At 45.0% G+C, this 17,741-nt stretch overlaps 1 protein-coding gene across 3 annotated transcripts in view; it reads left to right on the top strand.

Moving 5' to 3' along the window:
- Positions 1-17,741, top strand: part of nfkb1 (nuclear factor of kappa light polypeptide gene enhancer in B-cells 1) — a 32,321-nt gene that overhangs the window by 12,305 nt on the left and 2,275 nt on the right. For 2 of the 3 annotated variants that reach the window (XM_031587122.2, XM_031587123.2), the window contains 17 exons: positions 1,551-1,714; positions 2,095-2,253; positions 4,205-4,309; positions 5,637-5,728; positions 5,927-6,065; positions 6,342-6,500; positions 7,518-7,613; positions 7,933-8,157; positions 8,497-8,638; positions 9,004-9,118; positions 10,101-10,302; positions 10,869-11,038; positions 11,429-11,531; positions 13,222-13,361; positions 13,626-13,692; positions 14,629-14,795; positions 15,189-15,318. In XM_031587122.2, coding sequence (XP_031442982.1) covers positions 1,551-1,714; positions 2,095-2,253; positions 4,205-4,309; positions 5,637-5,728; positions 5,927-6,065; positions 6,342-6,500; positions 7,518-7,613; positions 7,933-8,157; positions 8,497-8,638; positions 9,004-9,118; positions 10,101-10,302; positions 10,869-11,038; positions 11,429-11,531; positions 13,222-13,361; positions 13,626-13,692; positions 14,629-14,795; positions 15,189-15,318 — 2,375 coding nt within the window. The remainder of the gene's footprint in view (positions 1-1,550; positions 1,715-2,094; positions 2,254-4,204; positions 4,310-5,636; positions 5,729-5,926; positions 6,066-6,341; positions 6,501-7,517; positions 7,614-7,932; positions 8,158-8,496; positions 8,639-9,003; positions 9,119-10,100; positions 10,303-10,868; positions 11,039-11,428; positions 11,532-13,221; positions 13,362-13,625; positions 13,693-14,628; positions 14,796-15,188; positions 15,319-17,741) is intronic. The other variant, XM_012841605.3, reaches the window with a different exon arrangement.

The raw sequence follows: 17,741 nt of genomic DNA, 5'->3' as shown, positions 1-17,741 counted from the left end.
TATATTGAACATGTACTATCTCTCTCTCTCTCTCTCTCTCTCTCTCTCTCTCTCTCTCTATATATATATATATATATATATATATATATATATATATATATACACATATATATATATGTATATCTATATATATATACATATATATATATGTATATATATATATATATATATACTACATGTTCAATAACTTGTGCGTAGATGTTGCACAGTTAAATGTGAACAATGGTTTTATACTGGTTTTAAAAATGGGAACCAACCGTTTTATAGGATAGCGATAGCGCAATTGCTTTTGAGTCAACTATATCACACTGAGAAGGGTTCTTCAGTCAACTATATCACACTGAGAAGTGTTCTTCAGTCAACTATATCACACTGAGAAGTGTTCTTCAGTCAACTATATCACACTGAGAAGTGTTCTTCAGTCAACTATATCACACTGAGAAGTGTTCTTCAGTCAACTATATCACACTGAGAAGTGTTCTTCAGTCAACTATATCATACTGAGAAGTGTTCTTCAGTCAACTATATCACACTGAGAAGTGTTCTTCAGTCAACTATATCATACTGAGAAGTGTTCTTCAGTCAACTATATCACACTGAGAAGGGTTCTTCAGTCAACTATATCACACTGAGAAGTGTTCTTCAGTCAACTATATCATACTGAGAAGTGTTCTTCAGTCAACTATATCATACTGAGAAGTGTTCTTCAGTCAACTATATCATACTGAGAAGTGTTCTTCAGTCAACTATATCATACTGAGAAGTGTTCTTCAGTCAACTATATCATACTGAGAAGTGTTCTTCAGTCAACTATATCATACTGAGAAGTGTTCTTCAGTCAACTATATCATACTGAGAAGTGTTCTTCAGTCAACTATATCACACTGAGAAGTGTTCTTCAGTCAACTATATCACACTGAGAAGTGTTCTTCAGTCAACTATATCACACTGAGAAGTGTTCTTCAGTCAACTATATCACACTGAGAAGTGTTCTTCAGTCAACTATATCACACTGGGAAGTGTTCTTCAGTCAACTATATCACACTGAGAAGTGTTCTTCAGTCAACTATATCACACTGAGAAGTGTTCTTCAGTCAACTATATCACACTGAGAAGTGTTCTTCAGTCAACTATATCACACTGAGAAGTGTTCTTCAGTCAACTATATCACACTGAGAAGGGTTCTTCAGTCAACTATATCACACTGAGAAGTGTTCTTCAGTCAACTATATCACACTGAGAAGTGTTCTTCAGTCAACTATATCATACTGAGAAGTGTTCTTCAGTCAACTATATCATACTGAGAAGGGTTCTTCAGTACAGGCAGACTGATGGGAGTGATACAACTGACGTGTTTGTTACAGCAGATTTAGACAAAGCTTGGTTTTAGCAGAATGATTTGAAAGAAAGGTAAGGTTAGTTAATCACACACACTGCAGTGCATCTGAAAAGCTGCATTACTGTTATCAGACAGCATGGGCATTCGATTTTGGTGAGTCCCACTTTTAGCGAGCGGTCTTTGGACTGATGTACTGCATGTTTTTTTGCAGTTTTCCTAACTTGGGAATCCTGCACGTGACCAAGAAAAATGTGACCAAGGTCTTGGAGGAGCGGATGACAGAGGCCTACCGGATGGGCTACAACAACGGGGTGGTCATCCACCCGGATATCGACGCGTGTCAGGGGGAGGTGCGCCTGCCCCGCGAACTCACAGGTCGGTGCAGTCACGCTCGGGCAGTACAGTCTTAGAGTCGGAGTGTTAGCGTATGAGTTTTTGCTTGTTTTATAAGTGGGCCTATGAGAGCTTGTAAGTGGATCATAACAGTGCTAGAGCTTTGTGTGTCTGTGTGTGTGTCTCTGTGTGTGCGTGTGCGCGTGCGTGTGCGCGTGCGTGTGCGTGTGTGTGTGTGTGTGTGTGTGCGTGTGTGCGTGTGTGTCTTGGTATTATTACATGACTGGAAAGAGGTGCAATTCACTGATTCAAAAGATCATGATGTTCTTATATGCTAGGAAATATGCTGATACAAACTTTCAGAGAAGTTCGTTTGCAGTGTGAGTGTGTTCATGTCTTGGTTGTGTTGTTGTGCTTGGCAGAGCACCAGAAGAGCCTCGTTGCCACAGCAGCAACACACCAATCTAAGGAGATGGACCTGAGTGTGGTGCGCCTCATGTTCACCGCCTTCCTGCCGGACAGCGACGGGGGGTTCTCACGCAGACTGGACCCGGTGGTGTCCGAGCCCATCTACGACAGCAGTGAGTTACACACACACACACACACACACACAAGGTTTACTCAGGCCATTTCACATCAAAGCTATTGTTGCTGTTCAGCTGAACCCCATAAGTTGCATGTTTGTGATGTGTTGTTTACTAGTTCCTTTCTCATAATAAATGTGGCATACTGTTTAGGTTTAAGTTCTCATGTCCTCAGAAAGCACCAACAGTGGAACTTGAAAGTGAAGATGAAAGTGTTTGTCTCGGTTACACCCTCTTGTACACATCTCCGACTGCTCCAAATGTTCATAGATCTACTCCTTCACCACGTGGCTTGTTAATAGCTTGCTTGAGAGGTTCATTTCCAGTCATTATTTCATTCAGATGTTCACTGTCTGTGGTATGGCATTGGGGTATGACAGCCATTTAAGGATCCTCTATTCTGTAGTCTTTGCCTTCTGAAGACATTTGTTTAAAACTAAACCGTTGAATACCATTGATCTCAGAATATATATATAAATATATAGCTAGTTGTTTAACTTGTCTGTTTGTGCATATATTTCTATTTTAAGGGCATGTCTGCCACATACCAGTGAAAGCAACTGGTGTTGATGATGAATAAGCCTTGGGTATATAAACATATCAGTGGAGAGTTTTTCACTTTGGCAGGATACAATTCTGTGTAGCGGAGGGCACAGACATGGTACAGGAATTGTTAGTCCAAAAGATGTTGAGGTTTTGTCCAAACCGTAATAAAAAAAAAAAGTATGTAACAATCTTCCTCACTGAAACGGCAGATAAAAGTCTTAATGTATGCCGGCCAAAACTGAGAAGTGAGAATTTGTTTCATCACAGCATGGTTGCTTTGCCTCAAAAAGATGGTTGAAAGTGCCACACCTTTGTAAAAGATCATACACAGATGGGCTCTAGACATGTGTTGTGCCTGGTTTCGTTTTCTTAACCCTGAGGGGATTTCATTGGAATATCCTCCCATCTATTCCGTGGAAATGACTCCTCAGCTTAGGTCTGGCTGAATTGAACCATGTCCAAATCGAAAAGAAATGTATAAACTGGAAATGGAATTCAGCCGGACTCGAACGACCGTGAACTGATCCCAATCGAAATGAAAAGGCTGAGGCTGTTCTCGGGTACAACGGAAATGGGTCTCGCCAGGCGCTCTGTTTCAGGCCATTGCCCAGCAGGATACCAGACTGACTGACTGATGTCACCATCCCAAACGTCGCCATGACTCTTCCCAGCCCTCATCACGCCCCGCTATGTATGGCACACGCATGTGCCGGGGCAGCAGTAGTCTGCAAGGGTGTGATGAGTGACAACTATGTAAATCAGGAGGACTCAAATGAGGAAGTGGCTAGGGCTGGATAGATGTGCCAAGGGGAAGTTACACACACACACACACACACACACACACACACACACACACACACACACACACACACACACACACACACACACACACACACACACACACAAACACACACAAACACCCACACACTGTTGAGATTAGCATGGCAAACACTTGTGTTGAGGTTGCATGGGCGTAGGCCGACTGTGACGCTTTTTGCACAGGAGTGTGCCTGACACGAGGCAGATTTAGTCTTTTTCAACAATTTCACATTCAACTTTGTCATTTGAAAATTTGGGAAACAAAACCTCATCAGGTTTCGTTTCTGCAGCAACGCTGACCCGCTGAGCCATATGCATCCGCATCTAAAAGAGGAATTAAAAAACAAAACCCTGTCATCTTCCTGCAGATGAAGGAAAAAAAAAAAGTCTACACTTTCAATTTCCCCCGGCCCCTTCCTCTCCATCTCTCTCTCTCTCTCTCTCTCTCTCTCTCTCTCTCTCTCTCTCTCTCTCTCTCTCTCTCTCTCTATTTCTCTCTTACTCTCTCTTTCTGTCTTTCTCGCTCATTCATCATATAATTTTCTTCCACCCACCTGCGTATATTTCTTTCTGTGATCTGCAGAAGCCCCTAACGCCTCTAACCTGAAGATAGTGCGTATGGACCGCACAGCGGGCTGTGTGACCGGAGGGGAGGAGGTCTACCTCCTGTGTGACAAAGTCCAGAAAGGTAAGCCTCACACCGCTAAGTGTTGGGAAAATACAAGTGGTGTCTCCCACGGCAACCTCTACGTGGGCGGCACATGTTCAGGCCCAGAGAGCCGTGTGACCTGCGCCGTCATCCCACCCTGTTCTGTTGGTGGAGGAAGTCCTCTAACACAGACACACACACACACACACACACACACACACACACACTCCTAGCTCGGGCCCGGCTTTCCAGACTCAGGGAATTCCCCCTCCATTATGCAAATGCACGAGGAAAGAGGAAGAAAGGGCCGAAGTCTCTCTCCTTCTCTGCGCCTCCCCCGCTCCATCGCTGGCGGTGTTCACTCGCTCCCTCTCTCTCTCTCTCTCTCTCTCTCTCTCCCTCTCTCCCTCCCTCCTTCTTTTGCATGTCTTTCTTTAATGTGTGTATAGATGAAATGATGGAATGGAAGCTAAAGAATAGATTGATCTTTTTTTTCTCTCTCTCTCTTTCTCTTACTGTTTTTTTAAAGATTTTTTTAACAAGGTTTTTCTTTTCTTCCTCCTTATGTCTTTTATATTTATTTCTCTCTCTCTCTGCCCTGAGATAGTGAGATGTTATGTTGTTGGTGTCAGTGGGTAAACCAAACAGGAAGCGCACACACACACAGGTTAGAGACTTCTTCACCCTTCTGCGATGTCACTTTAAGTTCCTCAAGAACCTGAGTTACCACAATATCACAAAAGTTAGACTGTTAACACTAGACACTTCAGATGGCTCATAACCATCGGTTTAACGCCAGCTGCCAAAAACAGCAAGAGCACAATGTGCCAATCATTGATACACCTATGCTGTTAGCATAGATGTCCTTTGTTACAGCAGAATAGAACTGACTCAGTTTTTAAGGTAAGCTACTGTGGGAAATGAATTGGGGCTGGGCTTAGACCTCAGGTATGTTTCTGCGGCGGGCAGTGCATTGTCATATGTACATGTTTGCACAAAACACTGACTTTAATTGACTTTAGGGACCATGCACTGTTTGGATTATGACAGAGGTGGCGAAAAGGCTGCCTACCCAATTTGCATGTCGAAGTAAATATGGTTTTGGCCGTACAAGTGCATCGCCCCAGGATATTGAAATGCTGTTCTTGCTGCAGAAAATGACGAGGCCCTCTCTTTCTCTTTCTCTCCCCCAAACCAAAATCAAGTTGCTGACTCGAGGGACATTCCCTTGGTTACCTTGTCTTATCATTCAATGTCATGGTCGTCATCATTCATAAACATGTTTTCTTATTTTCATCATCATCACCATCATCATTTTGATCATAAACGTCAGTACTCACGAAGGTGGTTTCCTGTTTTAACGTAGATGACATTCAGGTGCGCTTCTATGAAGAGGGTGAGAATGGCCTTACTTGGGAGGCATTCGGTGACTTCTCACCTACTGACGTCCACAGACAGGTCAGTGCCTAACCTAACGCCTGGCTTATTTCTCAGGAACTGTGCACTCTTTAATGTATAAAGCACACCAATTCAAGAATCTTAAAAGAGACCTTTTTACGAGTTCACTTAAGATGTCAGACCCTTGGCGTTCAACAAATGCACATTCAGAAGATCTAACTGAAAGATGTTGTTCTGCTTTACGCTTCCCTTTCGCAGTTTGCTATCGTCTTCAAGACCCCAAAGTACCGAGACTTGAACCTTCAGAAGCCAACCTCTGTATTTGTTCAGCTGAAGAGGAAGTCCGACAACGAAACAAGTGAACCCAAGCCATTCACCTACCACCCACAGATCATAGGTGACTAACATAGTTTTGCTGCCTTCCTTCCCTCTGATACAGCCACTTCTAACTAATATCTGTCCTTACTTTGTGTACATTTGTAATTAGACAACTCTTGTTGTTTGTCCGTTATACAATAGAGACTGGGTACATCCATGGTCCAAGTAAACTTAAGTACTTCACTGGAATTTGACCTTTGCTCCTCTCCTCTCCTCTCCTCCTCTCCTCTTGCCCTCTCCTCTCCTCCTCCTCTCCTCTCCTCTCTTCTCCTCTCCTTTCCTCGCCTCCACACAGATAAGGAGGAGGTCCAGAGGAAGAGGCAGAAGACGCTGCCTAATTTCCAGGACTACAGCGGCCCGGGTGGAGCAGGGGGGATGTACCGGGGCGGCGGAGGAGGAGGACCGGCCACAGGAGGGGGCCCCGGCACGGGAGGAGGAGGAGGAGGAGGAGGAGGTGAGAGCCTCTCTTTCCCGTTACCATCGTCTTCTGAAAGATGCAGAATTAGAATATCAGCATGTCATTTGGATGTGTAAAATGACATTATGCGGGTTTATACCCGATGTTTAAGGTATATTTGTGTAGGTAGCTGGATTTTATAGCATACATAATTCATTGGGATATATGTATATGGCCATGTGATGGAGGCAGGGTTGGTACGGTCATGAAAAACCTGGAAAGTAATGGAATTTGAAAATAGCAATTTCCAGGCTTGATGAGGTTTTAGAAAAAGTCATGTTTCACAAATACCCGTTTAGTAGAGTGTAGGTGGTTTAGTTAGGTTCGACAGAGACAAATCTATATTGGTTTTACAATACTTAATGTTCAGGCAGGTCAGTCACATCACTTGACCGTAGTGTAGTTAGCATGACGGTAGACAATCACCTGTACATAATAGGATCTCTATCCCATTACAAGTTAAATTAACTATTTACAGACTATGTTATCCTGCCTTGTATTCAGTGGAGAAATGAAGTCCCTTAAAAGTTCCTACATAATGAGCTGTAATTTGTGTGCTGCAAGTAGGACATCGGTGAAGTATAGGTGTAGGTAGGGTCAACAAAACTAAATAATAATTATATTTTATGTTCAGTTTTCTTTTAAACAGTAGTTAAATATTACTCATGGCTGTTCTTCTGAATAATAACAATCCAGTAATAACATGGAAAAGTCTTGGAAATGTGTTGGTTAAAAATGTGTATGGATCCCTAAGGAGGGATAAACACTAGCCAGCCTCTTCACTATGTAGTTCTTTACTCTGGGGTTGAACAACCTGCAGACTTGTAACTCTGTAATGCCTCTTTCAAACAATCTTAGTCGTATTATTATTAAATATATTAAAGATGGCTAACCCATCTAGAATCCAGAATCCAGTTATGTTTAAGTACTAAGAATACCCTTAATTCTTTTCTAGTCATGTATTTCTTACTTTTCTTACTTACGATACTTATGGGCTTATGGTACAACCTGCAGGTTCCTTTTACCACGGCTACTCCACCTTCCCGAACTACACCTCTGGCTACACATTCTCCGCAGGCATGGGGGGAGGTGGGACGAACATCAAGCATGGTGAGTACAGCATAAGTGGTGTCACTCAGCTCCGGGCAGAGGCAGCATTGTTCTTCCTATGTACAGAGGGAGCGCAGCAACAAAAGAGCCGTCACTCAACAAAGGTTGCCATGCTGTGTAAGCTTCAAGGGTTGAGAAAGGATTGTTATCTCTGGGACCTACTCTAGCGTGACCTACAGTTATACTGCCTGGCCACTGACTAAGGCAGTGCTAGCCCAATTGCTAACTTCCCCCGTCTCGAATAACATGGAATAATTCGATAGAGCATTGTGACGTGATGGTCTAAGTAACTTGGCTATGCTTTCCATGACGTCTGTAGGAGCCACTCGACCTCACCTGGAGGAGGAGGACGGCGATAACGACTGCGATGCAGGCGGTGATGAAGATGACGAAGGCGATGATGATGACCCTGCCTCAGGGGGTGAAGTTCAGCCTGCTAGCCAGACAGAAATGGGCATCACAGGGGACACGAACAAGGCGCAAGGGGCTTCTGTAGAAGAGGGGGCGGAGGAGTCGCAGGCCGAGACGGACAGAATGGACCTAGGTGAACTGAACTGGCTTTAACCTATGACCAGTTAATGCATGATGATTTGACGATAGTTGTAGCACTTGATGGAAGAATTCATTTTTTGATGACATTGATATTCAGATGCAGATGTATTAGACAATGTGTCTGTTGGGTCATCAGTTGATTTTAATTCGTCTCTCATCTCTTTGTGTATCCTCTCTCTTTCTCACTCTCTCTCTCTCTCTTTCTTTCTCTCTCTCTCTCTATTTCTTTCTCTCTCTCTCTCTCTCTCTCTCTCTCTCTCTCTCTCTCACTCTCACTCTCACTCTCTCTCTCTCTCTCTCTCGCTCTTTCTATTCTCTAATGTTGGTTCAGTGCGTCTGCTGGAGTCCCGAATGGCAGACTTGGCCGAGAGGCACGCGTTTGCTCTGTTCCAGTACGCCGTCTCTGGAGACCCGTGCTCGTTGCTGGCTCTTCAGCGCCCCCTTATGACCGCTCAGGACGAGGACGGAGACACGTACGTACACCGGCCACATCCTCTCATTAGTGGCCCTGTGAAAGAATTCAACTCGAGCTATGCAAAGCTATACTGATTGAAAACAAAGGGGAGATACTATTAACAGTTCTCAGATGAAAGGGTCCCTGGATCTCCTTTGGGTTAATCTCTTTCTATCAGTTGTCACCATTAAGCCTTGCTTCTGCCATCAAAACCTTGCATTTAGAAGAGTTTTTAAGCATGCATGGCTCAACTTGTCATTTCTCTCAGTTCCATCGTAGGCACAGATTTTTAAAGCAGGATGTGTCTAATCTCTCTCTCTCTCTCTCTCTCTCTCTCTCTCTCTCTCTCTCTCTCTCTCTCTCTCTCTCTCTCTCTCTTTCCAGTGGGCTTCATCTTAGTGTAATCCACAGTCAGACAGACTCAGTCAGGAGTTTGACTCAAGTCATCAGTGCCCTTCCAGGAGAGGACGTGGTCAACATGAGGAATGATCTCTACCAGGTTGTCCAGCAGGAAGACACACACACACATACACTTTCACGCACACACCTATACATGCACATACTGCAAACAGGTCTGGCAACCTTTTGTTGTTCTGTATGATAATTAATGATTAAAGTTTCTCTGACCCTCTGCCTGAGATGGTTCTAAATGGCCTATTCCCGCACTGCCATTAGTACTCCACAATTCACAAGTCACACTTACACCTTGGGGGATTTCCTGATCCCAGGTGTCAGGGTGTGGACCTCACCTTTGTCACCATGATAAGATTACCATTTGGGAGATTACCAAATGTGATGGTCACAGCGGCTGCTTTGTCATGTTCCTCAAATCCGCTGGCAGGATTTTTTTTTTTTTTTTTTTTTAGTTATACACAGGAAAGGATGTTAAAGGTCCTTGTACTATTGGTTGGGGACTTCCCACAGCGGGCAATCCTCTCACTGTCACAGGCAAGTGCTCATAACCAACAACCTAACCTAACCAGTATAACAACTGCCCAACCATAGACTCTGAGCAGTACGCTACAACAACAATGCTCAACTGGCTGGTTACAGCCACAACCCACACCGCATGTTGTACACGGGATCCCTTCTTCACAGCACAACGTGTGCTGTCTGTAGCCCACAACTGCTAAACACAACAATATGACTGCCCAACCATGGAACCTTAGCAGCAGGATACAACAACAACAACAACAAAGCTGCCTTCGTGAGCATTTCAATTAAGTTTTCAAGCAGGCACCTTCCTTCATCAGAGTTAGGGTTAGTTAGGCCCGCAACCCTTCACAAGGCTTAACAGTGGCCACCCCAAGCCATTCCCTGACTGTCTTCTTCATGACTCTCTCAAACTTCTCCACCTCTGAAATAGCAACGTCACACACAAAGGCCACCTCACGCGTGGCAAAAAACCCAAACTGCAAGCACCACAATTTCACTTTACCAGGTGAGAAGGTCTTATCAATAGTACTTCACTCCTTCCCCAGACCCCCTTGCATCTGGCAGTGATCACGCAGCAGAGGGAAGCTGTGGATGCCCTCCTGGTGGCCGGGGCCGACGCTAGCCTCACCGATCGCCACGGAAACACGGCCCTGCACCTGGCTGCCCAGCAGAGGGAAGGGGACATGGTGGCCCAGATGCTGCGGCACCACGAGGTGGCAGAGCTGGCGGACGTGCCCAACTCCATGGGTATGTCACCACCTCTGAGGGCATGGATGGTCTTGGACCAGTTCTATGTGTCTTTGATTTTAATGGCGTGGTAGAAAGGAGGCACTGGGCGAGATTTGTTATTCCATACAGAACAGACTCACAGTTTGCAGTGTGTGAGGGTGAACAGGTGCATGTAGTGTTTTCTCCATTATTTACTCACCACTATGTGTCATGATACACATACTTATAATCACGTATTTCCAACTGCAAATCATCAAGGTGATCAAAGGAATGCAAGATGATGTTATCCACGTGTAGTGTGTATTGACAGGCTGACTGATGTAGCATGACGGTGTGTTTTCCAATGAGTCACCACAGGAAGTTTTGCCATCACTGGGATTTCCCCACATTATACACACATTATCCCCGTATAGTCAAAGCCACTGTTTACAAGTTCTGTTTGTCGACTTTTCTTGTTATTGTTTTTTTTTCAGTGCCATCTGTAGCTATGATACCTGTGGCTCTTGCTGATTGTGTGTTTTCTCCCTCTGTCTGTCTGTCTGTCTGTGTGCGTGTGCGTGTGCGTGTGTGTGTTCCCTGTGCAGGCCTGTGTGCTCTCCACCTGGCTGTGCTGGCCAACAGCCTGCATGCGGTGCGGTCGCTCCTGGAGGTTGGGGCCAGCGCTGAAGTGCAGGAGCTCAGCAGTGGACGCACGCCGCTTCACCTGGCCGTGGAACAGCAGAACATCTCGCTCAGCGGCTGCCTGCTACTGGAGGTGTGTGTGTGTGTGTCTGTGAGTGTGTGTGTGTGTGTGTGTGTTTACATGACTGTGTACCTGTGCCACCAGGGAAAAGTATAATAGCTGCAGCTAGAAGACCACAAATTGAAATCTATCATGCATTATATTATTATAATATTATTATAATAATAATACCGTATACCGTATGGTCTTGCAGTCATCTCTAAGATTTATCTTTCTGTTCCCCTGTGTGGGCATGCAGCTTCACACTGATTGTCCACTGCCGTCTGTGCGTTGTTTTGGAGCAGGGCAATGCTGTGTGTGTGTGTGTGTGTGTGTGTGTGTGTGTGTGTGTGTGTGTGTGTGTGTGTGTGTGTGTGTGTGTGTCTAATTTTCCACTGACGTCTGTGCGTTGTGTTGGGGCAGGGCAATGCTGACGCAGACTCCTGCACTTACAACGGCTCCACTCCCCTCCACATCGCAGCTGGCCGCGGCTCCGTCCGTCTCAGCGCGCTCCTAATGGCCGCAGGTACGGGGGCTGATTCACTCCAAACTTGACAGTAACAAAAAAAAAAAAAGAAGTGTTTTTGACATTTCGTACATTGTGATAAATGTGACATCTGTAGAAGGCCTTATGAAAAACTGACACCCAAGAAAGACTGTTTGGATGCAAAGGTGGCCGACAGAATAAAACAGGGGGGTATTCGTCGTACGTGGTTTAGTGACAAACCTGGATAAGTTAACTCAGAGTAAGTGGTAAACCTCCTAATAGAAGAGCCCTCTGACGTTGTTTTGCTAGGAGAATGAACCAATGGGGGTTCTTTTGTTAGGAGGTTTACCACTTACTCTGAGTTAACTTATCCAGGTTTGTCACTAAACCACGTACAACGAATACCCCCCAGGAGTGTAGCACAGAAGTAAATATTGAATGTTTATTTAGTTTGAACAGACATTGACGGACCGGTCTTATCAAAGAACGATCATAGAGTCAGGAGGTGTTCTTGTTTAATTAATACGTTGTTAAACATTTAATTTTACGACATCCTGTAAGAAGGCTGTTAAATGTTTTGCCCAAGGGGTTTACATAAGGTGTCTGAGCCAGCTATCTAATGTTAGCATGCTACTACCCACAAGGTAAACCGCGATAAAAGTTGTCTGTTTGACTTTTTTTTGCATAGATTTTTTTAAAAGTTAAGTTAAGTTACAGAGAAATAGACCACTGTGCAATGTAAAAACCCTGTTATTGTAACTGAAAAATACGTCTGAGGGGATTTGCGAGGTGTCTGAGCCAGCTATCTAATGTTAGCATGCTACTACCCACAAGGTAAACAGCATGGGTTGGACTAATCACAGCCCTTCAGTCTCCGTGGGCTCTTCATCATTTCGACGGATAGTTAAAAAATTTGGGAGGTGCACGTCATGCCACGGAGAGGTGCTCGGAGAGGGTTTGCAACAACGAAGAGGGCTCTGCGTGTCTGCGTGTCTGCGTGTCTGCGTAAAGGGCCCCCATAAATCAAGCTTTACTTAGGAACTTTGAATGTTGTTTTCGCACAACAAATTAAGAACACACATGTTTACTCTTCGCGCATCTCTTAGTATGATGCATGCAGGTCCATCCCAACAGTGGAGTAGGTCATTCAGACAATGCTCTCATCAGAGTGTGAACCCACTGTCTCGAGGCTGGGGAGTCAGGCACTGCACCCACAATGCTGAACAGCCAGGCGCCGTGACCACTGTCTTTGTCACGGCCGCAGCTTGGCGGTTTGGTCAGGAGGTTTGCCGTGCCACCACCCCTACATGGCTTACCTCTGGTACACACACCCCTTCACCAAATCTTTCCCCCGGCGGTTACTGGTTCAGCAACAGTGTGAAATGTGCTTGCCACAAGGAGCAAGGATCCTGTGGAAAATGTGTGCGAGCCACGCGGTGTTCGCCCACGAAGCAGTAAGGTCATGCGACCGGAGGACACTTAAAGCGCAGCGTTATCTTGACTCAAAATGATCCACACCTATGTTTGTGCTGGTTAAGTGTGTTCTTGTTATGCCCTCAAAGGAACTTGTGAAGAATTGATTGTGTGTTAGTCATGGGGAAACGTCTCGTGGAAAATTCGGTGTATTCTGTGACTAAGTGCAGAGCCTATTTTAGTTTGTTCGCTGACCTGCAATGCAAGTGATGTAAGTAACTGAGGTGTTTTTTTTTTTTTTTTTCATCTCCTGCAGGCGCAGACCCTCATAAGGAAAACTTTGAGCCGGTCTACTTCAGGGAAGACGAGGGTACAGTTGAGCAGGCCAGGGATGATGAGGACGACGAAGGCTTCATCCCTGGTACCACTCCCCTGGACATGGCCGCCTCCTCAGAAGTGAGTAGATAACCACCCACAATTCCTTGCTTCTGTTTCTTCAGCTAAGACATCTTTATATGCACATAAAGTACATGCAGACTAAGATCCCTCACTTAAAGCCTTCTCTCCGGGGGAGCTCTCTCTTCTCGTTGACATCAAAAGATATTCAACGAGGGCTTGAATTTTTTACGCGCCTTTCTATTTCCGTCCAGCATATTTTCACTTGCGCTGTCTGGCTGATAAATATTTCATTGACGCAACCCCCAATGCTTGTGCTTTCAGGTGCGAGAAATACTGAGTGGGAAGGAGTACCAGCCAGATAGTAGGCCGATCCCCGTCCTGACGCAAGGTACAGAACCACTGGGTCCTCCACTAAACCAGGTTTAGTTACAAGAAGAGCGCCGTATTCCAGGCACAGAGATGAGCGTTAAGATATGTCGCCATGTTTGAGATATGGGTACAGAATCTCATGGTCCGCGAAAAAAAAAAAAAAAAAAAAACAGACACATTGACAAGAAAAACTAAAAAAAAAGATAAAACACACTCATCGACAAAAAAGCGTTTTTTTCTTGCAGGAAAACAAGAGACTGCTTCGTTAGAAACAATGGTGGAAAGAACACTGTCGAGTCACTGCATTGTTTTTGCACTTTGGGAAGTGTGAAAACTGTTATTGTGGGTTTTTTGCTGTTTTTCCTCCCCACTTCTTTAATATGACTCACCATTGACCACATGCCAGCAAAATGACTCCTCTCTGGATGGATGTCGTATGTGTGTGTGTGTGTGTGTGTGTGCGCGCGCATCACACATGAACACATTGTGTCTCTAAAGCTCGTCTCATGCTCGAGTACTGGAAAGAGCCCATCATGACCTTCACATGTCATGTGGTATAAGTCTCTTGTGTGTGATGCAGTGCGGGGCTATGCTTGAGGGCCACACACTGGTTAACTTCGACATGTAGTGTGTGTGTGTGTGTGTGTGTGTGTGTGTGTGTGTGTGTGTGTGTGTGGGTGGGTGGGTGTGTGTGTGTGTGTGTGTGTGAGTGTGGGTGTGTGCTTTCTCTGTGTTTTTGAATGTGGGCATGGGCTTGTACATATTGTTGACGTGTGTGTGTGGGGGTGTGTGTGTGTGTGGGGGTGTGTGGGTGTGGGTGTGTGCTTTCTCTGTGTTTTTGAATGTGGGCATGGGCTTGTACATATTGTTGACGTGTGTGTGTGTGTGTGTGTGTGTGTGTGTGTGTGTGTGTGTGTGTGTGTGTGTGTGTGTGTGTGTGTGTGTGTGTGTGTAGGAGACATGAGGAGCCTAGGCCCTGAGGTGAAGACTGCTCTGTGTGAAGCTCTGGAGGAGCACCAGGGCGGCTGGGAGAGCCTGGCTCACTCGCTGGGGCTGGGCGTCCTCACCACCGCATTCAGACTCAGCCCCTCCCCCGCGGGCACTCTGCTGGACAGTTACGAGGTGAGAACACACAAACTTATATATACAAATACTATATGGACATACTGTATATACATCTATATAGACATCTCGCATATACACAGAGACAAACCTAGACCTATGTGTGTCTGCAGAGATAAATCTACACATGTGATCAGGATATATTTGCACAACACACGCACTATATACTGTATATAACAGTGTGTGTATATATATATATATATGTGTGTGTACATATAAGGCTTGTTATATGTGTCGTGCCTGTAAAACCTGAACCACCTTTTCATCTGTGTGTTTTCCTTGGTGTGTATTTGAACTACAGGTTTGTGCAGTACAAATACAGCATTGAACACACACACATACACAGACTCCCCGAGTGCAGGAGCTAATGCCCCGTGTGTGTTTTGGCCACAGGTGTCAGGGGGCACCGTTCACGAGCTGCTGGAGAGCCTGAGGGAGGTGGGCAACTGCAGTGCCCTGAGCGTGCTCCAACACCACCGCCCGCAGCCTTCTCCTTCCCCCACAGAGGCAACGCACATCATGGGTAAGACCGCCAGACGCTGCCCCCGAGGCCACTCTCTACCCAGATGCCACAGCCTAGGCGAGCGGTGGACGGACAGCGTCCCCACAGAACGACCTTTTTAGAGCACGTGTTGTCGCACGAATGTAATTTGCAGTGCAGTTTGCGTCCATCATGTTTGTCGAGAAGAGGAGGCTTATTTGCCTCAAATTCAAAGTGGGGCAAAAGTCATATAGTGCGTTTGTTTCCCCCTTGAGACGTCATCGTAAACGAAGCATGAACAGATATATGTCATATGTTTGTGTTGTAATTATCACATGCAAATTTAAACTTCAAAGACGGATGTAGAGGTTTCTTCTCTCTCTCTCTTTCTTTATGGGAAAGTAAGATATAATTTGAAAGTGCAGTGACTGAGAAGGACATCTCATTATCTTGCCCATTGATGATGTCGCTCCCTCTTTTTTTGGCAGACGTCTTATTGTCTCTGTGGAAACAAAAGGTTGTTATTGTGGTGGTGTCTGTCTCGACCCACACCTCTTGTGATTCACAGACGCCAGGGCAGAGGGTTCCCTAGGGCACAGGGGGTTCCCTTTAACCCTAACAGTAAATCTGAAGATGACACACACACACACACACACTCACATGCACACACAGAGAGACACACACACACACACACACACACACACACACACACACACACACACACACACTCACATGCACACACACACACACACACACACACACACACACACACACACACTAGTGATGGGTAGTTCGGATCATTTTACCGACTCGGTTCTTTGAATCTCGTTCAGTAAAATGAACGAATCTTTTTTCGAGTCATTCGGGGGGGTGGTGTGGTAAGAGAAATTCCTGCATTAAAATATTGTGACACTAACACTAACAACATAACACTGTATCATGCCAGTCTGGATGATTTGAAGTGGTAATTTATTATCACACTATATTCAATTATCACGGCGAACTATTACGCTGAACCCTAAGTAAAGTACACAAAAGTTAAAATACCGAAACCTGTAATTATTACTTGTGAAGGAATATCATTCACGTCTTACTAAACCTAGCCACGCGAAAGTGAAGGAGAGAAATTCCTGCATTAAAATATTGTATCATGACAGTCTGGATGATTTGAAGTGGTCATTTATTATCACACTAGCATTCAATTATCACGGCAAACTATTACGCTGAACCCTAAGTAAAGTGCAAAAAAGTTCAAATAACGAAACCTGTAATTATTACTTGTGAAGGAATATCATTCACGTCTTACTAAACCTAGCCACGCGAAAGTGAACGAGGTAAACAAATCCTTTCTGTTTCCTCTTCTGAGCCTATGCAGGTCACGTGAAAAATTATCCTAAGATCCGTATCCGAAGACCCAGTCAAAATGAACGAATCATTTCTGTTTTCTCTAGCTACCAGTGCTGAGCCTATGCAGGTCACGTGGGAGATGAACGAGATCTGATCTGTATCCGGCAGATGAACGAGTCGTTCACCTCCCGACCGTGTCTTCGGGTCAATGAACGATCCAGCAGATGAACGAGTTGTTCACCTCCCGACCGTGTCTTCGGGTAAATGAACGATCGGGAGGTGAACGATTCGTTCATCTGCCGGATACAGATCTTCGGGTCAATGTTTCGTTCTTCTGCCAACCGAGTCTTCGGATCAATGATTCGCTCATCTGCCGGATACGGATCTTTGGATCATTTTTCACGTGACCTGCATAGGCTCAGTACTGGTAGCTAGAGGAAACAGAAATGATTTGTTCATTTTCCGACTCGGTCTTCGGATACGGATCTTTGGATCATTTCCCACGTGACCTTTATTGAACGAATCATTTCTGTTTCCTCGGCTGAGCCTATGCAAGTCCCGATGCGTGGCCACGAGAAAATGAACAAATCTTTTTTTGAGAGGACTCGTTACTCTCGAGTCCTTGTAGGGATTCGTTCAAAAATGAACGAATCGTTCACGAACGACACATCACTAACACACACACACACACTGGTGGTGTTGCTTTTTGGAGGGAAAGACTGGTGCGCTAGAGGGGGGATTCCCATGGAAATGGCTCCAAAATCTAGCATCTCTCAAGGGAATCATTGGGAAGTTTAAATCAGAATCTGCTCATTGAAACACTTCTTTCTTTGGTTGCGATTTTGAATATTAATGAGATGCCGTTGATGAGAGTGATGCCAGTGGGTGAGAGTGATGCCAGTGGGCGAAAGACTCCCGTGTTCAGTAGGAGGCGGACCTCTTCACCGCACTTTTAATGCTTTTCTAGTACTTTAATTTGTACGTCTTCTTTTTTGAAAATATTGTCTTCTCATTCAGTTTGATGTTTTTGCACAAAACATCCATGTATGCAAAGTTTATGGAGGCTTTGACTAGTGGCCCCGCTACAGGAGTCTTAACATCCAAAAAATATGGAGGGA

The sequence above is a fragment of the Clupea harengus genome, chromosome 20, assembly GCF_900700415.2.
Source record: "Clupea harengus chromosome 20, Ch_v2.0.2, whole genome shotgun sequence".
NCBI lineage: Eukaryota > Metazoa > Chordata > Actinopteri > Clupeiformes > Clupeidae > Clupea > Clupea harengus.
The sequence above is the reverse complement of the archived record's forward strand: the minus strand, read 5'-3'. Positions and strand labels throughout refer to the sequence as shown.